The sequence below is a fragment of the Bubalus bubalis genome, chromosome 8 (genome assembly GCF_019923935.1).
Source record: "Bubalus bubalis isolate 160015118507 breed Murrah chromosome 8, NDDB_SH_1, whole genome shotgun sequence".
Taxonomy (NCBI): Eukaryota; Metazoa; Chordata; class Mammalia; order Artiodactyla; family Bovidae; genus Bubalus; species Bubalus bubalis.
Window position 1 is genome coordinate 44,324,997 of NC_059164.1, and position 17,692 is coordinate 44,342,688.

Genomic DNA, 17,692 nt, shown 5'->3' on the forward strand with positions numbered 1-17,692 from the left:
AGAACTCCAGAAGTGCTCGGGATCTTTAAGATCATCTAATTCAACCTCTTCATCATATACGTAAGGAATTACGTTTGAAGAGGCTGTGAATGGCTAAAGCATGAAGTCAGTCATTTACAGAGATATACTGAGAACTCAGGTGTTCTGATTTCTTGTCAAAGGTTCTTTCTTCGGTGAGCTTATCTTGTTCCAGGGTTTAAATAGTACTCATAGTTTTTAACTTTTAAGCCCAACTCCCCTTTTAAGCTCCAGATTCCTAAGTCCAATTGGCTTTTTTACTTGAATAGATAAGTATCTCAAAATTCATAGCACAAAACATAAGAAGCATATGACTTTTAATCCAGTGTCCTAAATCCACTTCTCCAGCCTCTCCCTTCTTAGTCAGTGGTACTACCATTCGACATTTTTCCCAGGCCCAGAATTTAGAAACTGTTTTTGATTCTTCCCATTCTACCCCAGCTCCCATCTGGTCCATCAACAAGTCCGATTTCATTAATATAAATTTCACAAATGATGGCTCTTGCCATGTCTGTTACAATCATACTCCAAGCCACCTAAACATTTAATGCTTGGACCACCCCACACCCCCTGAACTGGTCTTCCTGTCTTCACTCTTTATCGTACAGTCTATTCCTCAAACAGGCCTCAGAGTGATCAGTCTAACAGGAAACAATGCAATATTTGGGGAAAATGTGCTTTTCTCTTTCTTATTATCAAGTATTAAATTTTCTCCCTAGTTACTGCGGCTTCTGCCTGGGATGATTTTCATTCTTACTGAAGGAGAATAGAGAAAAAAGGACATGTTAAGTTCGGGATGGGGAACACGTGTATACCTGTGGCGGATTCATGTTGATGTATGGCAAAACCAATACAATATTGTAAAGTAATTAACCTCTAATTAAAATAAGGGAACCCTCTTATATTGTTGGTGGGAATGCAAACTAGTACAGCCACGATGGAGAACAGTGTGGAGATTCCTTAAAAAACTGGAAATAGAACTGCCATACGACCCAGCAATCCCACTGCTGGGCATACACACCGAGGAAACCAGAATTGAAAGAGACGCGTGTACCTCAGTGTTCATCGCAGCACTGTTTATAATAGCCAGGACATGGAAGCAACCTAGATGTCCATCAGCAGATGAATGGATAAGAGAGCTGTGGTACATATACACAATGGAGTATTACTCAGCCATTAAAAAGAATACATTTGAATCAGTTCTAATGAGGTGGATGAAACTGGAGCCTATTATACAGAGTGAAGTAAGCCAGAAAGAAGAAAAACACCAATATAGTATACTAACGCATATATATGGAATTTAGAAAGATGGTAACAATAACCCTGTATGCGAGACAGCAAAAGAGACACAGATGTATAGAACAGTCTTTTGGACTCTGTGGGGGGGGTGGTAATTTGGGAGAATGGCGTTAACACATGTATAATATCATATAAGAAATGAATCGCCAGTCCAGGTTCAATGCAGGATACAGGAAGCTTGGGGATGGTGCACTGGGATGACCCAGAGGGCTGGTATGGGGAGGGTGGTTCAGGATGGGGAACACGTGTACACCTGTGGTGGATGCATGCTGATGTATGGCAAAACCAATACAATATTGTAAAGTAAAAAAATAAAAAATAAAAGAATTTAAATGAATAAATAAATAAATTTATATTTGAAAAAAAAAAGAAAAGAAAAAGTAGGCCTTTGCAGGAAGAAAACAGATTTGCAATCCAAACTTTTGACATAGGAGTTTTTAGATTTCCTGTATCATTCTCCTTTATATGTCAAACCCAAAGAAACTGGCTTAATGAGTTTTCCCATAAAATGAAAAGTTGAGGCAAAAAGAGAGATGAGGAAAAGCTAGGACACTTTGGAAACCAAATTTTCATTAGCTCTATTTTTCAAATATCCCCAGTACAAAAAGAAAGATCTTTCGATTCTAAAATAAAAACAGAGGAATGCATACTGCCATCTTGTGCTTAACTCTTCTTCATATTCGTCACGCTAGAAGAGACGTACAAGTTAAAGTGACAGTCATATCTGAAGGTGTCATCTCTCACCAAGTTTTCTGGGGAAGAAGCACTATGACTCTTCTCCACTGTGTGAACTCACTGGCATGGTAAATACTTGCTGATGTAAATTCCTGGCAACTCGGCATACTTGGAAGGCATTCCTAAAAGAGAATCAGGCAAAAATTTAACTCAGCTTCTATTTCCTCAGAGCAATATGTTTACTCACTCAAAACAAGTGAAAAAGACCTTAGAGAAATCTAATGTTATAATATTAACCATTTGCAATATGGATTCAATCCATAAATTTTCCTTCTGTGAAGCTAAAATATTTGGGAAATAAATGAGACGCCACAAGGCAATGAAATGTCTTCTAATAGCCACATGGAAAAACAGAAGGTGGATTAGGGTTCCTTTTTTGACCTGTTAGTGTCACACTGTTATTTGGTGCATATTGTCACTTCAGTCATGTCCAACTTTTTGATACCCTATGGACTGTAGCCCTTCAGGCTCCTCTGTTCAAGGGATTTACTGGGGAAGAATACTGGAGTGGGTTGCCATGCCCTTCTCCAGGGGATCTTCCTGACTCAGGTATTGAACCCATATCTCTTATGTCTCCTGCATTGGCAGGTGGGCTCTTCACCACTAGCACCACCTGGTAACATTATCCTATTCAGTATGATATTTATGCATATCAGTAGTATATGCATAAATATCATACTGAATGTATGAATCACCAGTATGTATACAGAAAGAAGTACGTTTTATTTCAAGAACCTGGAATTATGTATTTCTTTTTTGTTTTTTAAGGCAGGAGATATATTCTTAGTATGGTCTACTTGCAGGTGAAGAGACATAAAAGAACAGATGAAGACATGCTACAGGGAAAGAAGAAAGAGACTTTAACAGAGAAAGAGAGCTAGAGAAAATAATGTTGAAAACACCATCCTAGTATATCTATTACCATATTTTCAAGATTTTCAATTGCCCTTTAGCATCTGATAGGCATCCTTATAATCCATTTCTGAGTTTATGTCAATTCTGTTACAAAAAATATTGTTCCTTTTCAACCAAACCTAAACTTTTAGAATTTGAATTCTCTGCTCACTATGTAAAACGGTGAAGTCTACCTATCACAAGTTTTAGAGAAAATAGACTTACCTCTTGGACAAGGTGCCAGGTGAGGCCATGGTTGGTTGAATACTCTAGTTTCACCTGATTGTCCATGTGTGGGGTATATTTCTGGCCACAGCCCATCACCAAACTGAACTGAATCATGTAAGATGCTCCTATCTGCATTGATTGTGTTTCCACATAGCGCATACTGGAGGCAAGTTTAGAATCTCCTGTAAAACTGAAAGACAGAGGTGGAAATTAGAAAATTTAAAAAAGCAATATATTATGGAAAAATTAAGCTCTTCATTTCATACCATATGCCAAAATAATTTTATTTTACTTATTTAAACCTTGCCAAGTTCTAGAATGGATTTCAATTAATTTTAAAAAGGCAATTTGAAATAATCTGCCTATCAAAGAAGCAATATTTTTTTTTAAGGTGATACCTAGAGTGGTAAAACATATTTGAAAATGGGTATGTACTCATGTACCGCTCAAATGTATAAAACCTTTGACTCGTTTCATGGACTCTATCCCAAGGAAATAACTGGCAAACATTTTAACATCAAACTATAGGGAAACTGGAATGCTTAAGTAAACTGGTATAGTCACTTGACAGACTGTCCATATTTCAAATATTTATGAAGGTAGTATAATCAAATTATTGTACATGTGACTAAAATAAGTTTTAAAAAAATTTGCAAAATGATGCATAATGGAAATTTACCAGAATGTTTGCAGTGGCTGTTGTTTGGTGATAGGAAATGGGACAATCTGAAACTTTTCAGTTTTAAAATTCTCCAGTCTTCAGTACTCAGCTATTAATTACTGAAAATGAGATAATGTGGTTTTAATGGTTGTAAAATTCCCATGATTTACTGGGTCCCAGGTGGCACAGTGGTAAGGAATCCACCTTCCAGTGCAGGAGACGCAGGTTTCATTCCTGCGTCGGAAAATTCCCTGGAGGAAGAAATGGTAACCTACCCCAGTAATCTTGCCTGGAAAATTCTGTGGACAGGGGAGACTGGTGGGCTGCAATCCATGGGGTTGCAAAGAGTCAGGCACAATTTAGCCACTGAGCACACACGAGCACACAATTGAGTACTATGTGATTATAAACTGCTTGAAGGTATGCACAATTACTTTTTCAGAGAAAAGTTCTCAAGGAATTTGTAACCTAGCAGAGGAAATTAAAACAAGGACCTGCTTCACTGTAGTTAATATGGTTCAATGTAAATATTCCCAGGGCCAACCACACTGGGATTTATCTGCCAGGGTACTTGGTACTGTGATTCTGAAGCAGGTTATACCATCTTCAATGGTAAGAGGGCTTAGATGGAGTAGACAAAGGTGATAATGCAATACTTCTGGAAATCTTTGAGGCATTTAGTATTTTTTTTTCTTAAATCTGTTTGCCAAATCAGCAAAATAAGAAGTTACTACTCTCACTTGCTTCTTGAGGAGTTTATGATGTTACTTAAAGATGGGATTTTGTCCATATGGAAGACGATCATGGTTTTGGGCTCACGGTTATAAAATGTAAGTAGCTTTTCCCAGACAATGACTAATTATTGTTTAAGTTTTAAATTAAAGTTTTGCACTAGGACAACAAATAGAGGAATGAAATGTAAGAGACTGAATCTCTGCTTTAGTGTACTGTTCATAAATGAAGGGTAAAGTCATATTCAGCACTGCTAGGCTTACAAATCCAGCGCTTCATCTTGTTTGTTGTATTGATATAGATGCCCACCAGTTACTGAGTTAGGTTATACTCTCAGACTGTGCTTATTTAGCACAATATCCGCATTATAATCCTTAGTTCCATCCTTACAAATAACTGTGAGGTAGGAACAATTGCCTCTGGTTAACAAATGACAACAATCTCAGATATGCAGATGATTCCACTCTTAATGGCAGAAAATGAAGAGGAAATAAAGAGCCCCTTGATGAGAGTCAAAGAGGAGAATGAAAAGGCTGGTTTGAAACTCAACATTAAAATAAATTAAGATCATGGTATCTGGTCCTATCACTTCATGGCAAATAGAAGGGGGAAAAGTGGAAGCTGTGACAGAATTTATTTTCTTGGGCTCCAAAATCACTGTGGATTGTGACTGCAGCCACGAAATTAAAAGATGCTTGTTCCTTGGAAGGAAAGCTATGACAAACCCAGATAGCATATTAAAATACAGAATTTGCTGACAAAGGTCCATATAGTCAAAGGTATGGTTTTTCCAGTAGTCATGTGAGATGTCCATAAAGAAGGCTGAGTGTTGAAGTGGAGTGTTGGAGAAGACTCTCAAGAGTCCCTTGACTGCAAGGTGATCCAAACAGTCAATCCTAAAAGAAATCAACCCTGAATATTCATTGGAAGGACTGATGCTGAAGCTGAAGCTCCGATACTTTGGCCACCTGATGCGAGGAGCAGACTCATTGGAAAAGACGCTGATGCTGAGAAAGATTGAAGGCAGGAGGAGAAGGGGGAGGCAAAGGATAAGATGGGTAGATAGCATCACTGATTATCAATAGACATGAATCTGAGCACACTTGAGGAGACAGTTGAGCTTCCCAGGTGGCACTAGTGGTAAAGAATTCGCCTGCCAATGCAGGAGACATAAAGAGATGGAGGTTCAATCCTTGCAAGTTTGATCCCTGAGTTGGGCTACAGTCCATACAGTCACAAAGAGTCGGACATGACTGAAGTGACTTGGCATGAACGTATGCAGGAGATAGTGGAGGTCCATGGGGTCACAAAGAGTCAGACACGACTTACTGACTGAACAACAACAACAACAAATGAGGAAATGGAGATAGTAAATGGCAGACACTTGACGAGAAATCAGCTTTGCCTGATTCCAAAACTTCTCAACCAATACACTATCTCTTTGTTCTTCTATTACTCTAAGACAGAGAAGAAAACATTGTAATTTTGAATAATTTTCATTTATAGTTAATTTAAAAATCATTAACTTTCAGTTACTATGCAGTAATGCTCCTATCTTAGAGATACAAAACCATGATTGCTGCTATGTGTTAGGGTATGCAAAATGCAATCTAGAAAATATGAAGCTGTGGGATGCAATTTTTAGTAAAATTACAAAATTAAAGAAATCAGCATTAAACAAAAATACTAGTAAGCTATATGGGCACAAGCATCTATATAAATTCCATAGTCTTTAAAACAGGCAAAAAACAAGACAAAACAAAACCCCAAACACTTTTCCCTGTGATAAATGAAGGTTGCTTTTAGCTTCAAGGGTTATATGCTCTTTCTACTACTCTTTATGAGAAAGGTTATCAAAGGCAAAAACTAGCCTTCATTTAACTGTTTGAAGGTGCAGTATATACCCTAGGCATCTGGTTAAAAACTACAGAGGGCATAGTAGCACATGGGTTGAATGGTCCACAGACCACACAGAGGCACTAAAACTTTCTCACAAAAACCATATAGAGTATTTATCCACTCCAGCATTCCTGAAATAATTTAAGATTATTTTCACAATCAGCACTCCTTTTAAATTCCTTCCTTCTGAGATGGTTTAGTGTCCTGGCAATTCTATACAGATTCAGAAAGAAGTGCTGGGTTTTGCAAATAGTACCTGGACCTAACTTGTGCATGGTTACAAATTAACCATGAACTTGGTGGGAGAGAGAAAGCATTCAAACCTGAGAAGTGTGTGCTCTGTGCGCTTCCCTGATGGTAACAGCTTTTAAAGGTGCCAAGACACCAAGAGAGAAAACAAAACATATAGAAAAGGACAAGTTAAGAGGCTAAATGAGGATGGTTAAACAGTGATAATAAAATTCTTATTTGGCATAAACATCTGTACCACCAGCAGTTGTGGGCAGATGTTGTTTGGTAGGTAGGCTGAATCAGGTGCTGTCTACAGCTTCCCTCTCCCCAGTCACCTTCTAGTAACTGGTCTAGGGGTGCCCATGTCCACCAATGAGTTTTTACCAATGAGACATAAATGAAAAATGCTAGGTGGGTAAACTCACTCAACTTCTTTCTCTTTTATTTATTTGCATTTTTTGGCTGCACTGCATGACATCAGTTCAGTTCAGTTGTGTCTGACTCTTTGAGACCCCATCGACTGCAGCACGCCAGGCCTGCCCGTCCATCACCAACTCCCAGAGTTTACTCAAACTCATGTCCATTGAGTCGGTGACCCCATCCAACCGTCTCATCCTCTGTCATCCCATTCTCCTCCTGCCTTCAATCTTTCCCAGCATCAGGGTCTTTTCAAATGAGTCAGTTCTTCACATCAGGTGGCCAAAGTATTGGAGTTTCAGCTTCAACATCAGTCCTTCCAATGAACATTCAGGACTGATTTCCTTTAGGATGGAGTGGTTGGATCTCTTTGCAGTTCAAAGGACTCTCAAGAGTCTTCTCCAACACCACAGTTCAAAAGCATCAATTCTTCAGCGCTCAGCTTTCTTTATATTCCAACTCTCATATCCATACATGACTACTGGAAAAACCATAGCCTTGACTAGATGGACCTTTGTTGGCAGAGTAATGTCTGTGCTTTTTAATATGCTGTCTAGGTTGGTCATAACTTTTCTTCCAAGGAGCAAGCGTCTTTTAATTTCATGGCTGTAGTCGCCATCTGCAGTGATTTTGGAGCCCCCAAAAATAAGTCTGCTACTGTTTCCACTTTTCTCCATCTATTTGCTATGAAGTGATGGAACTGGATGCCATGATCTTTGTTTTCTGAATGTTGAGCCTTACGCCAACTTTTTCACTCTCCTCTTTCACTTTCATCAAGAGGCTCTTTAGTTCTTCCTCACTTTCTGCCATAAGGATGGTGTCATCTGCATATCTGAGGTTACTGATATTTCTCCCAGCAATCTTGATTTTAGCTTGTGCTTCATCCAACCCAGCATTTCTCATGATGTACTCTGCATCTAAGTTAAATAAGCACAGTGACAATATACAGCCTTGATGTACTCCTTTCTCTATTTGGAACCTGTCTGTTGTTTCACATCCAGTTCTAACTGTTGCTTCCTGACATGCATATAGGTTTCTCAAGAGGCAGGTCAGGTGGTCTGGTATTCCCATCTCTGTAAGAATTTTTCACAGTTTACTGTGATCCACACAGTCAAAGGCTTTGGTATAGTCAATAAAGCAGAAATAGATATTTTTCTGGAACTCTCTCAGTTTTTCAATGATCCAGAGGATGTTGCAATTTGATCTCTGGTTTCTCTGCCTTTTCTAAAACCAGTTTGAACATCTGGAAGTTCACAGTTCACATATTGTTGAAACCTGGCTTGGAGAATTTTGAGCATTAATTTGCTAGCGTGTGAGATGGGTGCAACTGTGTGGTAGTTTGAGCATTCTTTGGCATTGCCTTTCTTAGGGATTCGAATGAAAACTGACTTTTTCCAGTCCTGTGGCCACTGCTGAGCTTTCCAAATTTGCTGGCATATTGAGTGCAGTACTTTCATAGCATCATCTTTTAGGATTTGAAATAGTTCAACTGGAATTCCATCATCTCCACTAGCTTTGTTCATAGTGATGCTTCCTAAGGCCCACTTGACTTCACATTCCAGGATGTCTGGCTCTAGATGAGTGATCACATCATCGTGATTAACTGGGTTGTGAAGATCTTTTTTGTACAGTTCTTCTGTGTATTCTTGCCACCTCTTCTTAATATCTTCTGCTTCTGTTAGGTCCATATCATTTCTGTCCTTTATTGTACCCATCTTTGCATGAAATTTTGTTGAAGAGATCTCTAATCTTTCCCATCCTATTGTTTCCCTCTGCATGACATGCTGGATCTTAATTCCCCAACCAGGGATCAAACCTGTTCCCCCTGCATTGGAAGTATGGAGTCCTTAACCAATGGGCCTCCAGCAAAGTATTTACTTGCTCAGACTTAATACAAGCTTTTAAAGAGAGACAGATGGATTTGGCTGGCATGTCCTTCTGCCTATTGCTCCTAGTGCTTTCTCCCTAACAGGGCAGTGGCCATTCTATGACAATAACAGGAACAGATATGCAGTTGGAGCTCTCTCTGTTGAGATGGTGGAGTAGAAAAATGAAGAGAGCATGGGTCCCTGATGGCCTTGTTAAGCTGCTTCCAGCCCTTAATCCTAGGAGGGCTTGTTACAAATGACAAAATAAGCCTTTTCACTTTTGTTTATATCATGGTCAGTTCTTTCTGGTTGTTCTTGTTGCAACTGAGAGCTGAATGCACTTCTGATACACCTGCCATACTTCATAGTACTGCCTGATACCACTGGTGGTGGTGGTGGTTCAGTCACTAAGTCGTGTCTGACTCTTTGTGACCCTATGGACTATAGCCCGCCGGGCTCCTTTGCCCATGGGATTTCCCAGGCAAGAATACTGGAGTGGGTTGCTACTTCCTTCTTTGGGATCTTCCCAATCCAGGGATCAAACCTGTGTCTCCTGCATTGGCAGGCAGACTTTCCACTGCTAAGCTGCCTGGGAAGCCCTGTATGATATCTCTCCTGCCATCTTAAACTGAAGCAAAATAACCCAAGAAGATCACAGACGTCTGCACCTCAGAATCTTGACCACTCAGAAAACAAACTCACTTGACTGTTTATGATTTATTCAAGACTGGCTGAAAGTCAGTGATATTAAGTCTGACTTTTTCCTCTTTAATATTCTGATGTTCATACACTACTGGAATTTAATGGGAGAGAATTTCACAGGCTGCAATCCTTTAATTTACAAAACTGCTCCTCTTTGCTGCTTGTCTAAGTGAAGATATGTTTATAAAGGCAAAAATGAAGCTGAACTTCTCCATTGCAATCATAGAAACAGAAAAAAAAAAAGCCCACATCAGCATTTTGGGGCGAAATTCTGGAGACAGAATGCACTAGGAATTGGAGGCTTAGCTCTATTCATGTTGATTTGTAAGACTGCCTCACAAATAAAGGAACAAGAAAACAGTCCTGAATCTTTTAATACTTACACATTTTAATGAGAGAATGGGGATAACTTTTTCCATTAGGGCAAGCTTACCTCCCTGTGCCTTTTCATTTCCACCCCCAAGAAGGCTAGTAGGCTCTCTGTTATGACACTGGTAAGTAGATGATACCATAATGCAACTCAAGTCTCCTTACTCATACCTAAGTCTTCATAGTCCAGAGTATAGGTCCTTTGCCTTCCCCTCATAGCTTAATCTCAGGGGTTGCTGAGGACCTATCTTCCTGACCAGGATGGAAGCCTCTCCACAGGGAGAGGTCACACCTTGCTCATCTCTGCATCCGCTATAGCATTCAGAGCCTTGCACACCTCAAGAAGCACCTGGTGTTGGTACAGGACATCATGGTTTTCCAACAGCTGGATTATTTCATTTGACTTCTAAGTCAATATCATTTGAGATATATCAGGGATCCTGAGCACTGTTATAGAGAAGGAAAACCGAGAGTCTTAGCTGCTGACCATCAGGGTCACACAGTCACTAAAAAGCTAGAAACCAGGCCAACTGATTTCTACTTTGATGTCCTTTTCACTGTCACACCTATCAAAAGCATGCAAAGAATATTAAATAAAATGAGCACATGAGTGAGGGCTCTTGATGGGAGAAAAGGCAAGTTTTCCAAAACCATAGTTACTTAAATGCTGTAATGAACACAGACAAGGTTTTGAGGTTATCCTCTCTTAAAGAAACTGCCCTTTCTGCATTTCCCCAGAGTCTCATTCCCATCTCCAGAAAAAAGGCTCTCTTACATGAAAGGCAGATACATCTAACTAAAGTAAATAGAGGAATACTCAGGTCACACAGTTCTTTAAAAGGAAATTCATGTAAAATAGTCAAATCACCTAGGGACTGAGCCATTTTTGACAACTGATTTATCTCTTTCAGAATAGTTTGGTAAGTAAACTATGCGGCAGGAGTGTCACTACCAATGGGCCACAAGAGAAGACAATGCACCAGTATTTACATTTCTTAGAAATCTAAACAGTATTCTGTTATTTTCAAGAAACCCATGGTAAAGAACAGCTCTGCAGAACTCATTTTCAGAGAAACAGAAGACCAATACAAAACCTTTTTGGTCTGATACTATTCAGAAGTTACGTTAATCTGCAGAAGGACATGTGAATGAATTTAAACCTCTCTATAATCCTTTTTTGAGGGTTTTGCTCTTGTAATCATCAAAGAAATGTTTACTAGAGTTGACAGAAATACTTGCTGATACTGGAATTAAAGGTGACACAAACTAATTTGTACTTTCTATAATTTTATGTCTCAAAATAGAAATAACCATAATATTTTAGTGGACTATATAAATTTTACACTTATTGGAAAAAAACTGACAATATAGAAGCATTTTTTAAAAAGCTAAAAATTCACAATTCTACCTAGAGATGACCACTGCTACTATTTTAGTGTAAATACTTCCAGGTTTCCTTATGTTTACACACAGGAATATACCAACATATATGCACTTACTTTTCTTTCTTTTAAAAAATATAGAATCTTAATAGTCCTGTTTTTTTTCTTTCTAAAACTATTTCATTGCCACCTTTCCATATTGAAAAAATATACTGAGACACTGTCATTTTTAATGAATAAAGCCAATCTACAATTATGGGAATCTTTGGAGGCTGTTTCCATTTTTCATTGTTATAAACAATACTTCTACAATATGCATCCTTCTATATCTTTGTATAGTTGTTTAATTTTTTTCTTAGGATAAATTCCTAGAAGCAGAATTGTGGTCAAAGCAAAATTTAAAGGTTAGTACTTATTGTTAAACTGCCCTTCAAAAATTTTGTACCAAGTTATATTTACCAAAAATATTAACAATGATGGCACTGCAAATCCTTAATACATATCAATAATGAACATTGACAATAGTTTTCATTTTAGCTACTCTATGTAAAACCTCTTAGTCTAAATTTCTTTGATTATTAGAACAGTTAACATGATATTTATGTTAACTATTCATTACCTATTTGTAGTTTTTTGGGGTGTTAAAGTAGCCTTTCATGTAATTTGCCCATCATTAGAATTGGAATTTATCTTTTCCTTACTTATTTGTACAAATTTTTCACATATTTGGGATATGTAGTCTGGTATAAATGTTGCAAATAACTCCTTCTTCCCAGTTTTTGCCATGTATTGTTTTCAGGGAAAAAATAGTTAAAAAATTTTAAGTGCTGGAATATGTGACCTTAATGGTCCCTGCTTTTGATGTCATACTTTATTGATATCTGTTAAGACTCTCTCAGAGCCTAGTTCAAACTTATTTTTTTGCAAATGTCCAGTGGACACATGAAAGAGACATATATTTTTTATTAGCAGGGTATAATTTTTTCTTTATTAAATATCACTGTTAATTTTCTCCCATACATTTGTCTAGGTCCTCACTTATTTTTTGTTTGCTTCATCCATCAAGGACTCAAACAAAATACTGAAATCACACTCTGAATTATGGTTGTAATTTTCCATTTGTGATTCTAACAGGTTTTGCATTCTGTGTTATTCAATGTGTGGAAACACCTGACTTTCCATACTTCTGTTGACAGCCACCCCCTATGGCATCACCTGTGTTTCTGATATCGAGCCCCAGCCTCAGCCTCAAAGAATCAGGGCCAGGACCAAGGAGTCATCTAAAGTTCACTCACTCCACTCTCACCACCACATTTTCCTCCCACATCCTACTTCTTCAAGAAGCTCATTCAACTTTCAAAGTCCAAAAATGGTACAGCATTTTCTCTGTTATGTTGCCTCTATCACTTTAATGAGGATTTTAGAGAAAGAAGATGTAAAACATGAGGCCTTAACATGTTGTATTCATATGACAGGCTGTTTTATTAATTTTCCCTTTGTTTTTGACTACATTTTCTTTACTGGTTTCTCAACTAGAGTAATTCTCTATGTAAGAAATTTCTAGATACAAATGTATTTTATGACAAACTTTTTTACTTACTTCAATCCATTTACAGCTTCAAACAAATTTGAAATTTCTACATATAATGCATTTTTTCATGTGTTTATTCAGTACTTCATTTTAAAAGTCCTTATGGATTTCTAAGTGAAATCCTTAGTTATCTTGTTAGTTTGGATTAGCAATAGAAAATATTTTGGAATACATGTGCTTTACAGCATGTATTTCAGTCTCCTTTTATACCTCTGTTCCTAGCTCCTGCTTTATTTTGCTTATCATTACAATTCCTATTTAAAGTACATAGTTTATATTCTTTAGCTTCTTCAGTCTCATTTCTATTTTCTCAGTTTGGAAATTTGCACATGGTTCTTCAAGACAGGACCAGCATTTTGCTTTAAGCTATAAAATGCTTAAATCAAGCTGCTTGGCTGCTGTTTATTCAGCTTCAACAGAAAGCAGCCTCTTGGCAAACAAATCTCAACAAAAAATTGGGTGCTTAATAGCAGTTTTCTCTCAAGGATGAGATAGTTTTATGTGTGGGAGACAGAACTGGGGGGAAATAAGTCACCTCGGTTAGACATTCAGGATGTCTGTACACAGTGGTCGTGACCACAATGAACACTATATTCTGTTTCTAATCAGGTTGCACACACCTGCACAGGTGCTACTATGAGATGGCAGGTAGACAAGTGACTCTGTTGGGAGCCACAAAGAGTGACTCTATGTCTTTCTTAGGAGCACAGGGGTCCATTTGCAGCCCAGTCACTCACCTTTATCTCCTGTGTAACTAGCTCAATTCTCCCCAAGTCTACACGCCAGCAGCAAATTCCAATCACTTAAAGAAAATCTAGTTCTAAAGTTTGTAGAAATTTTATGCTGGAGAGGGTGTGGAAAAAGGGAACTCTCTTGTATTGTTTGTAGAAATATAAATTGATATAACCATTATGGAGAACAGTATGGAAGTTCCTTAAAAAACTAAAAATAGAACTACCATATGATATAGCAATCCCACTACTGGTCATATACCCTGAGAAAACCATAATTCAGAAAGATATATGCACCCAATGTTCCTTGTAGCATTATTTACAACAGCCAGGACATGGAAGCAACCTAAATGTCCATTGACAGATGAATGGATAAAGAAAATGTGGTACATACATTAATATACAATGAAATATTACACAGCCACACAAAAAACTAAAATTCGGTCATTTGTAGTGATGTGGATGAACTTGGAGTCTGTCATACAGCATGAAGTCAGAAAGAGAAAAACAAATATTGTGTATTAACACACATATATGGCATCTAGAAAAATGGTACTTATAAACCTATCTGCAGGGCAAGAACAGAGACTGAGACGTAGAGAACAAACCTGGGGACACAATGGAGGAAGGAGAGGGTAGGATGAATTGAGAAAGTGACATTGATATACATCTGTAAAATAGATAACCAGTGGGAAGCTGCTGTATAACATAGGGAACTCAGCTCTGTGATCTGTGATGACTTAGAGGGATGGAATGGGGGTGGTGAAAGGCTCCAGAGAGAGGGGATACATGTATACATAGAGCTGATTCATGGTGTTGTACAATGTACAACATTGTAAAGCCATTATACTCCAATTAAAAAAAGCTTATACAGAGTGAAGTAAGTCAGAAAGAAAAACGCCAATACAGTATATTAATGCATATATATGGAATTTAGAAAGATGGTAATGACGACCCTATAAGTGAGACAGTAAAAGAAACACAGATATAAAGAACAGACTTTTGGACTCTGTGGGAGAAGGCAAGGGTGGGATGATTTGAGAGAATAGCATTGAAACATACATATTACCATATGTGAAACAGATACAAGTTCGATGCATGAAACAGGGAACTCAAAGCTGGTGGACTGGGACAACCCTGAGCGATGGGATGGGGAGGGAGTTAGGAGGATGGGGGACACATGTACATCCATGGCTGATTCATGTCAATGTATGGCAAAAACCACTACAATACTATAAAGTACTTAGCCTCCAATTAAAATACATAAATAAATTTTAAAATGTTTATAGACATTTTAAAAGTTTACAAAAATTTTATGCTTTCAAAGGTTTGTGTCATTTCTCAGTTCAATCTTCATTTTGTCCACCTCACTGCAGTTTTAGGAAATGTTCAGCAGCTGGAGTAAACTGTGGCAGGAAAATGGAAATGTCTGCCAGGTACAAGACAGAGAGGAAGTCAGCACAAAGCACTGCCTGGGCTTTGGCTCCCCCCAAAGAAAGGAAGAGAGAAACAGACTGATGGCCAGAAAGGTGACAGACTATCAGAGAGCTGGGAGACCAAGGACTCAGGGGCAAATAGCTCCTCTGAACTCGCGTAGTGTCTGCAGTGTCCTGCCAGGAACCTGTGGGTATGAGAGTAGTAAAGTTGCCAGGGCGGCTTCCCAGATGGCGCAAGTGGTAAAGAACCCATCTGCCAATGCAGGAGATGTAAAAGTTATGGGTTTGCTCTCTAGATCAGGAAGACCCCTGGAGAAGGAAATGGCAACCCATTACCATATTCTTGCCTGGAGAATCCCAAGGACAGAGAAGCCTGGTGGGCAACAGTTCATAGGGCTGCAAAGAGTTAGACACTGTGAAGTGACTTAGCATGAAGTTGTCAGGAGCTCTTTCCACCAATAAGACTTCCCACCTCTTCTGATGGGAAGAGAGGAATCAGAGAAGCTTTTGCTGTTTCCAGCCTCTGTTAATAACTTTAACTCATCTCAGATCTTTGGCTGTCCTGGACCCTTTTACTCCTGTTATTCTTACATTGCATCCATAATAACCCCAGAACCAATTTTGGTTGAAGTGAACTTGCCCAGTCCATATTTACACTACTTAGAATTAGGGCTTGCCTTTTCAACACACTCCTGTTCTCTCTGTCATCTCCTTCCTATTTCCTCTTGCATCTAACGTCCTTTCAGGAAGGAACACACAGGCCCCACATAGTTAGGCCTGAGAGCTCTGAATGACAATGTTTAGCTTGGAGGGAAGAGGTGAGGCAAGAAAGAAAGATACATGAGGACTCTCCAAAATTTTTTCTTTATCCGTCCAACCATATGTAGTCACCTAGTTTTACTAATTTAGTGAGTATTGAAGCAGGGCCATTTTAAGACTTTTATAGGACTTTGACACTTTTAATTTTGGAAACTCCATCACACATTATGGCAAGTATATTAAAATGCACCTATGTTCCTAATATACATTACATATATATATATTTTTGGTGTAGAAATCTTCAAGTAGATTTTATAATTCTGCCTTTGAATTTTATTTGGCTACTTGTAAAAAGCTGAGCACTGAAGAACTGATGCTTTTGAACTGTGGTGTTGGAGAAGACTCTTGAGAGTCCCTTGGACTGCAAGGAGATCCAACCAGTCCATTCTGAAGGAGATCAGCCCTGGGTGTTCTTTGGAAGGAATGATGCTAAAGCTGAAACTTCAGTACTTTGACCACCTCATGCGAAGAGTTGATTCACTGGAAAAGACTCTGATGCTGGGAGGGATTAGGGGCAGGAGGAAAAGGGGACAACAGAGAATGAGATGGCTGGATGGCATCACTGACTCGATGGATGTGAGTTTGAGTGAACTCTGGGAGATGGTGATGGACAGGGAGGCCTGGCGTGCTGTGATTCATGGGGTTGCAAAGATTTGGATATGACTGAGTGACTGAACTGAACTGAATGCATAGAATGAAATTAAAAGACGCTTACTCCTTGGAAGGAAAGTTATGACCAACCTAGATAGCATATTCAAAAGCAGAGACATTACTTTGCAAACAAAGGTCCGTCTAGTCAAGGCTATGGTTTTTCCAGTGGTCATGTACGGATGTGAGAGTTGGACTGTGGAGAAAGCTGAGTGCCAAAGAATTGATGCTTTTGAACTGTGGTGTTGGAGAAGACTGTTGAGAGTCCCTTGGACTGCAAGGAGATCAGTCCTGGGTGTTCTTTGGAAGGACTGATGCTAAAGCTGAAACTCCAATACTTTGGCCACCTCATGCGAAGAGTTGACTCATTGGAGAAGAGTCTGATGCTGGGAGGAATTGGGGGCAGGAGGAGAAGGGGATGACAGAGGATGAGATGGCTGGATGCATCACCGACTCAATGCACATGAGTTTGGGTAAACTCCGGGAGTTGGTGATGGACAGGGAGGCCTGGCGTGCTGCGATTCATGGGGTCGCAAAGGGTCGGACACGACTGAGCGGCTTAACTGAACTGAACTGAATGCATAGAATATACATTTGGCTGTGACTTCTCAACATACTCAGGCATCTGACCAAAAAATTATTACCAACAGCATAAAATTTTAAGAATATTTAAATTTAGCAGTTAATGGAGTTGGCATGTGTTGCGTTTTACATATACTTAATTTAAATTTATTAATTTTATTTTTACCATTTTTTAAAAATCATATTTTTGAAACAATATTCATTTTTCAAGTCCTTAGACTTTTTCCAGTTCCCTGGAAAACCTGAAGGCTTGGCACTGAGACCAATGAAAGAACTTCCTAGGAAGAGGCATTGGCAATACAAAGGTGCTGGGAGAGGAAAGAGCTTGGCTTCGAGCAGAGGAGGAGTAGAGAAGGAAGTAGAGAAGGAAGGACGATGTGGTTGGGGTGGAATGAATGAAAGGCAGGGAAACAGGAAAGGCTGGCCAGGTCAGGTCACCCAGGGCCTACC

The 17,692-nt window shown here is 38.9% G+C and overlaps 1 protein-coding gene across 1 annotated transcript in view; it reads right to left on the reverse strand.

Moving 5' to 3' along the window:
- Positions 1–17,692, reverse strand: part of RELN (reelin) — a 553,128-nt gene that overhangs the window by 137,837 nt on the left and 397,599 nt on the right. Inside the window, exons 21-22 of the mRNA XM_006053468.4 lie at positions 3,172–3,364; positions 2,062–2,174 (exon numbers count right to left, since the gene is read on the reverse strand). Of these exons, the coding sequence (XP_006053530.3) occupies positions 2,062–2,174; positions 3,172–3,364 (306 nt within the window). The remainder of the gene's footprint in view (positions 1–2,061; positions 2,175–3,171; positions 3,365–17,692) is intronic.